General features: G+C 47.2%; 1 protein-coding gene across 2 annotated transcripts in view; it reads left to right on the forward strand.

Annotated features, from left to right (window-relative positions):
* Positions 1-7,802, forward strand: part of PINX1 (PIN2 (TERF1) interacting telomerase inhibitor 1) — a 67,018-nt gene extending 59,216 nt beyond the window's left edge. For both annotated transcript variants that reach the window (XM_053248864.1, XM_053248871.1), the window contains exon 7: positions 7,117-7,802. In XM_053248864.1, the coding sequence (XP_053104839.1) occupies positions 7,117-7,692 (576 nt within the window). In that variant the 3' untranslated portion in view covers positions 7,693-7,802. The remainder of the gene's footprint in view (positions 1-7,116) is intronic.
* The last annotated feature ends 1,760 nt before the right edge of the window (positions 7,803-9,562 follow it).

The raw sequence follows: 9,562 nt of genomic DNA on the forward strand, positions 1-9,562 counted from the left end.
CAAAGGAAGCATGCCCAGGGCAGTGGCGTATGGAGAAGCATATATGGTGGACACCTTGGTAAAGGGCTGATCTCTGGAACGTTCACAAAATGAAGCAGTAAAAGCTTCCGAAACTGCTAATTTGATCCTAGCAAATTACCCCAGTTCTAACAAAAGGGGCCCCATGGTATCGATCTTCTATATATATAATTCTCTAAGGCATTCCCATGGCTAATCCTATGTATGGCAGCTCTCGCGAGAGTTTGTGAGCAGAAGCACTGTGGTGATTGGGCGGTGGAAATTCCATATGCAGATAGGGAGGAGGAGTCTGTGAGAGCCGAAGCACCATTGTGATTGGGCAGTGGGGATTCCATATGCAGATAGGGAAGAGGAGTCTGTGGTAGTGTGGTGATTGGGCAGTGAGGATTCCATATGCAGATAAGGAGGAGGAGCCTGTGATGGTTAAGGTCAGTTGGAATGCAACTGTTACTGGTCAGAAGATGTTCTTGATTGAAGAGGAGAGGAATCTATCTATATATAAAATAATAAAAGGATCGTGGGCAGGGGTCTGCAAAGAGAGGGGCCGTGAGGGAGGAAAGAGCCCCTCAGGAGAAGGAGGCTGCCACTGTGTGGATTGGATGAGGAAACAAGATCTGTTAACTCAGGGAGGGAGAAAGAAAGAAAAAAGGGGAGGGGAAGAAAGACAGAGGGGAAGAGAGAAAGAAGGAAGGACGAGGGACAGGCCCAAGCCTGTCAGCGGCCTGAGGGGAACGAGCGGCCATGACGGCACCTATGGCAGCAAGGAAGGGCCCAGCCAACCACTGCTGCTGTTTGGGGCTACCAAAGCCATGGGTGGAGGCAGGCAGGCAAGGGGCGGGCCCGGGCCTGTCAGTGGCCTGAGCGAATGAGCAGCCATGGTGGTGGCAGCAGTGAGGAATGGTCCTATCTGCTACTGCTACTCCTGTGGAGAGGAGCAGGAGCGGGGCTCTGGTGAGGGTGGAGAGTTCTCCGAGGTGAGGGGGCTGCAGCTTGGCCAAGAGGCACCAGCAATGCTGCAGCTGCGACCAAGAGGGGTGAGGGGGATGGAAGCAACCAGATGGAGGAGGAGGAGGAGCAGGAGTGCAGCTCAGGTGAGGATGGAGAGCGAGGTGAGGGGGCTGTGGCAGGCAGTGAGGGGAACAATCAAGTACTAGCATGCAGATGCTCTGAGCTGGTTAAGCTAATATAAGAATAATCCTGATAGATTTTTATCTAAACTATGCATACGTTGCCAGTTTTACTGTGTTGGTTTTATAGCATAGTTTATAAAGCCACTCTGTTCATAAAAGGAACTTTACCCCATTGCCATATAAGAGACTACTTGCATTTTTGCAGTTAAAACTAAATTCCTCCTGGATTTAAATTTGATATTTCAACATGTACTGCTTGGTAGCATTAAGGAATGACTTCATGGTGAAATGGAATTACATGGCCAATAATGCATTCAATATATATTTGATCACATCTGTCCAATAATTCCTCATATATGCACAATCCCACCATATATGTCTTAATCATTATCATCTATGCTCCACCTTGGACATTTTGAACTACTCAATATATAGATCCTCTGTATCTTGTCGGGAGTCAAATAACATTGATATATCAATTTACAATGGCTTTCTTTAATATCCATCCGTGGGGAAGCAGTCTGACCAAATATAATAACAGATTTCCACTTTTCAGCAGGTTCTCCAGCTTTTTCTTCCTATTTTACCTTAGGCAAGTTCTCCATTTACAATTCAATCATGGCCTTATCTTTACAATTCAATCATGGCCTTATCTTTACAATTCAATCATGGTCTTATCAGTTCTGACCTCTTCGCAAGGTCCTGGAAGTCACTGGCTCATTTCCTGTTCTGCAGACTCTTCTTGACTCTTATGGCTGACATCACTGTCCAGAACCTATCAGCATTTAGACCAGGGGTGGGCAACCTTTGGTTCTCCAGCTGTTGCCTACAACTCCCATCCTCCCCAATTAAAATGTATTTTAATTGGAAGGAGGAAAGGTACCACCAAGTTCAGGAGGACTCCAGCTTGACTAACAAGTAGAGTCAGGGAAGCTATAAAAGGGAAGAAGACTTGCTTCAGAAAATGGAAGTCCTGCCCAAATGAAGAGAACAGAAAGGAACACAAATTCTGGCAAAAGAGATGCAAGGAAACAATAAGGGATGTAAAAAGAGAGTTTGAGAAACATATAGCTGGATGTGTCAAGAGGAATAACAGAAACGTTCAGTATATCAGAAGCAGAAAACTTGCCAGGGAGGCAGTTGGACCCTTGGATGATGAGGGCGTGAAAGGGATAATTGAGGATAAGGAGATTGTAGCGAATCTGAACGAGTACTTTGCATCTGAGCCAGCATAGTGTAGTGGTTAGAGTGCTGGACTAGGACCAGGGAGACCCAAGTTCAAATCCCCATTCAGCCATGAGACTTGCTGGGTGACTCTGGGCCAGTCGCTTCTCTCTCAGCCTGCCCTACTTCACAGGGTTGTTGTGAAAGAGAAACTCAAGTATGTAGTACACCACTCTGGGCTCCTTGGAGGAAGAGCGGGATATAAATGTAAAAATAAGAAAATAAATAAATAATCTGTCTTCATGGTAGAGGATACTGACCATATACCCTCTCGGGAACTGAGCTTCTCAGGCTTGGAAGCTGAAGAACTGCACCAGTTTGAGGTGATGAAAGAGGATGTTCTAAACTGTCTTAAAAAACTAAAAACTAACACATTTTCAGGGCCAGATGACATCTACTCAAGAGTTCTGAAGGAACTCAAATGTGAAATTGCTGATCTCCTAGCAAAAATATGTAACTTGTCCCTACAATCAGGCTCTGTACCAGAGTACTGGAAAGCAGCTAATATAACTCTAATTTTCAAAAAGGGATCCAGGAAAGGATCTAATTTTCAAAAAGGGATCCAGTTAGCTTAACATCTGTGCTGGGTAAATTGATGGAAAGCATACTTTAGGACAGCCCTGTACAACATAAGGCCCGGGGGCCAGATCGGGCCCGCGGGGACATTTTTGATGGCCCAGGTGTAGCCAGCAACAGCAGTAATTTCACTACAATATTCAGTGCACTGAAAATTGACTTTGGTCCCCACATACATCGTCATGGTTGTTTTTGGCCCACTGGGATGTTTGGGTTGTGCACCCCTGCTTTAGGACAACATTGTTAAATAGGCCTTGCTGAAGGAGAACCAGCGTGGCTTCCGCAAGGGCCAAACTTGCCTCACTAACCTTTTGGCGTTCTTTGAGAGTGTCAGCAGGCATGTGGAGAAAGGTGATCCCATTGACATAGTATGCTTGGACTTCCAGAAAGCTTTTGACAAAGTTCCGCACCAAAGGCTCATGGGATAAGGGACAGATTCATGTGAGGATTGGTAACTGGTGGAAGGGTAGGAATAAATGGACAGTTTTCACAATGGCGGGAGGTAGGAAGTGGGGTCCCTCAGGGATCGGTACTAGGAGCAGTGTTCTTTAACTTATTCATATATGATCTAGAAGTTGGGGTAAGCAGTGAGGTGGCCATATTTGTAGATGACACTAAACTGTTTAGGGTAGTGAAATCCAAAACAGATTGTTAGGGGATCCAAAAGGATCTCTCTGAACCAGGTGAGTGGGAGACAAAATGGCAAATGCAGTTCAATGTAAGCAAGTGCAAAGTGATGCCTATTGGGGCAAAAAAAAAATCCAACTTCACATATACGCTGATGGGGTCTGAGCTGTCAGCAGTTGACCAGAAGAGAGATCTTGGGGTCATGGTGGACAGCCCGTTGAACGTGTCGACTCAATGCATGGCAGCTGTGGAAAAGGCCAATTCAATACTAGGGATCATTAGGAGGGGGGTTGGAAATTAAAATGCTAATATAATTAGCATTTTAAATCTATGGTGTGACCACATTTGGAGCACTGCGTACAATTGTGGTCACTGTATCTTAAAAAGGACATTGTAGAACTGGAGAAGGTGCAGAAGAGGGCAACCAAGATAATCAGGGGCCTAGAGCACCTTCCTTATGAGGCAAGACTACAACACCTAGGGCTTTTTAGTTTAGAAAAAAGATGACTGCAGCAAGACATGATAGAGGTCTATAAAATCATGCATGGTGTGGACTCGGGGAAAAATTCTCCATCTCTCATAATACTAGAACCAGGAGTCATCCCATCAAATTGATTGCCAAGAAATTCAGGACCAACAAAAGGAAGTACTTCTTTACACAATGCATAATTAACTTATGGAATGCTCTGCCACAAGATGTGGTGACAGCCACCAATCTGGATGGCTTTAAGAAGGGCTTAGATAACTTCATGGAGGAGAGGTCTATCAATGGCTACTGGTCTGAGCGCTATAGACCTCTTCCAGCCTAAGAGACGATGCCGCTAAATACCAGTTGCAGGGGAGCAACAGCAGGAGAGAGGGCATGCCCTCCCCTCTTGCCTATGGGCTTCCCAGATCCTGTCATTGTGTGAGACAGGATCCTGAACTAGATGGGCTTTCTTGGGCCTGATCCAGCAGGGCTGTTCCTGTGAGAGCCGCTGCCGGTCAGAGTAGACAGAGCTCGTTGGAGCAATGTGACTCTGTATAAGGCAGCTTGCGATGTTCCTATAAGTAGCTGCTGCCCATCTTACACAGTTTCCATGGCTTCCTTGGGGCGCCTCTCATGCGTGGAGCAGGGGAGTGTTCCTGGCACCTGCCTGCATTTCCCCGTGATTGACGACCCTCCACAAGTGTCCCTGAAACTGAATGTGTGAGTTTGTTTTCGGCCTGACACTGCCTTTACCTGTCTCCATGCCCCACTGGCTCCGTGTGCAGCGGCCCGTGGTTATTAAAATTCCTCTTGATACAGGAGCTGCTGGCCCGCGTTCCTCTTTTCAGGCCTCACGGGTTTCTCTGAACTCCACCGTTCAGGCAGAGGGCAAGCCAGCGTGTGCGTCTCCTGTTGTCTCTAAGGCCATTAAGCCCCTGCATGTCTGCTTTAATATTCGCTCTCCATTCCTCCTTGAACTACACTCAGTTGAAGCAATTAAGGTGTCTCTAATGGAATTCACAAAAGTGGTATAAGAAAAAATACGTCTGAGTATTGTCTGTGTTGTAGTGGGTTGCACCCAGGTTGATTCTCCATGCCTTGGTGGTTGTCCCTGAGGTAATTGGCTGGAGTCCGGGTGAGTGGGATGGAGACATTCATCATTATGTAAAGTGTGGCGTCTGAACCGTTCTGCAGTTAGGAGCAAAAAAGAGAGGCAGGAACAGGTCGGGCTATTTTGCCTTCTGCCCCTCTCTCCCCCTACCAGTAGCTGCAGACCACGTTTAAAAGGTGCATCCCAGAATTCCTGTTTCTTCGTGGTACAACAGCACTCGTTCCTTTTTGGCTTTAAAAAAGAAAAGAAAAGCACTCCAAGAGGCTTTAAAAAAAGAAAACGCCATATTTAAAAAGTCACTTAAAATGCACAGCATAGATGGGACACAATCCAGCAAGGTTTAAGCACCTTGAGACCTAATTGGTTTCAATGGCAGCAGCCTACGCATGTGCTTAACTCTCTTCCACGAAAACCCCTGGAGTTTCAAAATGCTTAATTTTGCCTGGAGCACACCCACAATTAGAACAGGAAATAGACCAGCCAAGTTAAGGGGCATGGTGGGGGGGTGGGGGAGCATCAGTAAACTGGGGACACTCTCCCCCCCCCTCTCTTTCAGGGGCCTAGAACACCAGTTAGTATGTAAAGCCATTTGGATTATTGTAGAAAAGCTGGCCTTTGGCAGGCTCAAGGGACTGAAGACTCAGCAGTGCAAAGCTCACCTTTTAGAAAAATGATTTCTTGAGGCATTCCTAAGGAGAACATAGCCGGAGATGTTTAAGTGTCTCAAGGAACACTCCTGGAAGCTCAAGTGCAATGTTATTTTTGTTCCACTGGACTCTGGCCTTGGAGTGCTGGTCCACCCGGAAACCGTCTTCTTGCTGAGCTGCTGATCATGCCTGGCTGCATCGTCTCCTGCACTCCACACAGGTCTCCACACAGTAATTCCCAAACTACGTGTCAGGGCAGATTGTGGTGTGTGGGATATCCCTGCTAACTGAGCAAAGAGGCACCTTTTAAAAGTGGTGATTCTCTTTATTTTGCAGGGGGAGAGCAACTGGTTTTCAGTTGTGTTACATTTTCAGTTGTCAGCTGCTGTGAAGACTGCAGCCCATAAATGCTTACAAGTTACTTCATTATTTAACTTAAAGTTAGTTATAAGTTTATTCGGTCATTGACCAGCAAATTATTTAACTTAAATAAAGTCTCCTCTGAGCCTAAAGAACTTTTCCATAGAGGCTGCTTGCAATGTCCCTGCTTGATTCGCTGCTATAGCTTTGCCTCCTTCCAGCCAGCCTGTATGAAGAGCAAGGAATTTGGTTCTGCATCAGGTGTGATTGATACAGAGCTTCCCGCTTCCCGATACAAAGGCGTAGGGCTATCATATGCCCCCATTTTCTGAGAAATAAGACGTCCTCATTTCCACGAAAAAGAGGAATGTCCTTAAGTAAAGGCAAGCTATCCCAGGGTGTGATCAGAGGGCAGGTGATGCAGTCAGCTTGCTAAGCTAAGCAGGCTTGGGTCTGGTCAGTGCCTGGATGGGAGACTGGCATCCTGGGAACTCAGTGTACCTTGCCGCCTTGAATTCCACCACAGAAGAAAAGTAGGTGATCAATTCAAGAAATAATAAGCTGAAGGCGCAGGTCTTCTATGAAACGAAAGGCTGCTCTGTTAGTACAGGCCTGTGCCATTGTGATAGACCAAGCCAGATATAGCCCATCAGCCATCTATTCTGGCTTCTCAGGTGCTTGACAATCCCCACTATTTCTGCATTCCCAGATAGTTAGAGAGAGAGAGTGTGTTACCAAGCCAGCCTCCTCCCTGCAGGCCACCTTCCAGGGCTGATGCTCTGTGGTGTTCTTGGTGGGTCACAAGTTGTGCAGACTTGCCTTACGAGTTTCAAGAACAGCATGAGGCACAGAAATGTTTCCGTGTGTGTGTGTGTGTAAAAAGCCTTTTTCGAAGCTGTTTGCTCAGTTTATTGTCCGGTTCTCTGACCTGCTTCTTCCACCTTCACTTCACAGGTCAGTGCTGCCAATACAGACACTCGAGAGGAGGGGCTGGAAGAGGAGGATGACCCACCCAAGCAGATGGATGCTAGCAATACGGTGACCAGCACTCTTACTGTGCAGGAGTACTTTGCGAGGCGCATGGCAAAACTGAAGAAAGCCCAGAATGGGATGGACGTGAAGCCAGCTGGTTCTCCTCCGTCCTTGGCGGAGGAGTTGGAGTGTTTAGCAACTCGGCCGAAGAAGAAGAAATCTCAGAAGCATGTTGGAACTGAGAACGTCTGTGGAGGGCCAAAGATGAAATGCCCTGGGACACTTGGCTCACGTGAAGAAGAAGTGGATGAACTGGACACGCAGAAACGGAAGAAGAAGAAGAAGAAGAAATTGAAGTACGTGGAAATTGGTGGTAGTCTTAATTGTAATGGATCCCAACGTGGTGCTCAAGGGAGAGGAACATCCAATGGGGAAGTCGATGACCTAGAAGAGCCTAGTCCAAAGATAAAGAGCAAGAAAAAGAACAAAAATAAAGATACAGCTGAGGGCGATGAAGAAAGCACAAGGAGAAAGAAGAAGAAGAAACACTCCAGCTAACCCTGCTTCCTAGACTTTAGATATGAGCTGTATTGTTGATTTCTTGGGTTGTGCAAATGAATTATTCATGTATCCAAATGCACCCTAATTTGTAACATTTTTTAATGCAATCTGTGGAGTAATCTTGGAATTCATTTTTTAAAATTCCATTTGCCTGCTCTTGAGAAAGTCCAGTGACTTCTGCATTGCCAACAGCAAAACTGCAGAACTGCAGTTGGAGCCTTCCAGGTAGCAAGGGGGAAAGGCAGCAGCCTCACCCAGCCCTTGGACGTTCCTGGGGCATGAGAGAGCTTCTCATGCTAGGCATGAGCAGTGGTCCCTGTAACAGGGATTCCCAGGCGTTGCTGACTACACCTCCCAGCCTCCCCAGCTGCAGTGGCCATTGGCTGGGGACTATGGGAGTTGTTGTCAACAACATCTGGGAATCCCTGTTACAGGGAACACTGGCCATGAGTCTCTTTTGCACCAGATCACTGGCGTAAATGCAGGTTGTACATAAACCATTTCACCATCCCCATTTGCAGACTTTGCTAAGTGGGAGGGGACATTCCATCAATTTCCCATGGGGTGAAAGTGGGGCTTAGGGGGCAGTGGCATTGCTTCCCCTGAGAGCTGACTATGGCTTCCACCATTTTGTCTCCCTGAACGCCCCTCCAAAAATGCGACATCATAATGTAAAGTCTGTTCATGAGGCATCTTGGGTGAAGATGAAGCTTCCCTCTCTGGTGGTCACTGTTCCTTTCTCCTGAACCCTCTTCAGAGCCACATGTATATGTTGATGCAGTGTTGATTGGCGGGGGGTCGGGGCAGGGGGTGATGGGAAATAAAAAGGCTGGCTGCCAGCTGGTGCCACAGGACGGAGCCCTGGGGCTACTCTGCTGTAGAACAGGTCCTGAAAGGGTCACGGCTGTCCTTGGCCCCACAAACCCTCCCAAATTTTGGCCAAAAGGTCTCCCTTAAGAATGCTGGCTCCAGCCTTCATCACAAGTTTCACTCGAAGCCAGCCATGGAATTCCTGTTTCATCGCCAGTCCTTCAAGGCTTGGTGCATGCCAGGCACAACTCAGCTTTTGGACTCCGGGATTCCCTCTCCTGAAGTCTTTGCGCGGTTACCACAGAGAAACGGGGAATTGGATGCTTTGGTGTGGTCTCTGCATATCACACAAATGGGCTCTGCGCCTGTGCAGAGACCCCCCACTACTACTACTACTAAGATTTATATATTGCTTTTCAACAGAAGTTTCCAAAGTGGTTAAATAGAGAAATAAACAAGCAAATAAATAAGATGGCTCCCTGTCCCCAAAGAGCTCACAAAAGAAACATAAGATCGACACCAGCAACAGCCACTGGAGGGTTGCTGTGCTGGGGATGGAGAGGGCCAGTTGCTCTCCCCCTGCACAATCAATAAGGAGAGTCACCACTTTTAAAAGGTGCCCCTTTGCCCACATAGCAGGGATCTGTCCTTCCAAGCTTCGTAGTTCCCTCAAGGTTTTGGTGGGAACCTCGCCCCCCACTGTGGTACGCGGCGGTCTCTTCAGCCTTTCTTCCTTCGCCACATTGAAGACTTCAAGAACCGCTTTGAGCGTTTCTTAAAAATCTGGTTAAATTCCCTTTCTTTCGTTTCATTTGTCTCTCTCTTTATTCTCAGTTATGTCTCATCCTATCAATTTGCGTTTTAGGTTGCACCTCCATGCCCCATCTCCGCTTCCCCCTCTTTGGCCCTTTTCCCTCTCTCCCGAGCGGGGATCTGAGAAGGGATCACCATTGCCGCTTCAGCATATGGCTAGTAAAGCTGATTCTAAGAAGTGCCCTCGCTGTGGGGCCAAACTTCCTACAATTGATGGGCATAATTGTTTGTTTTGCTTGGGCGA

The sequence above is a fragment of the Hemicordylus capensis genome, chromosome 1 (assembly GCF_027244095.1).
Source record: "Hemicordylus capensis ecotype Gifberg chromosome 1, rHemCap1.1.pri, whole genome shotgun sequence".
Classification (NCBI taxonomy): domain Eukaryota; kingdom Metazoa; phylum Chordata; class Lepidosauria; order Squamata; family Cordylidae; genus Hemicordylus; species Hemicordylus capensis.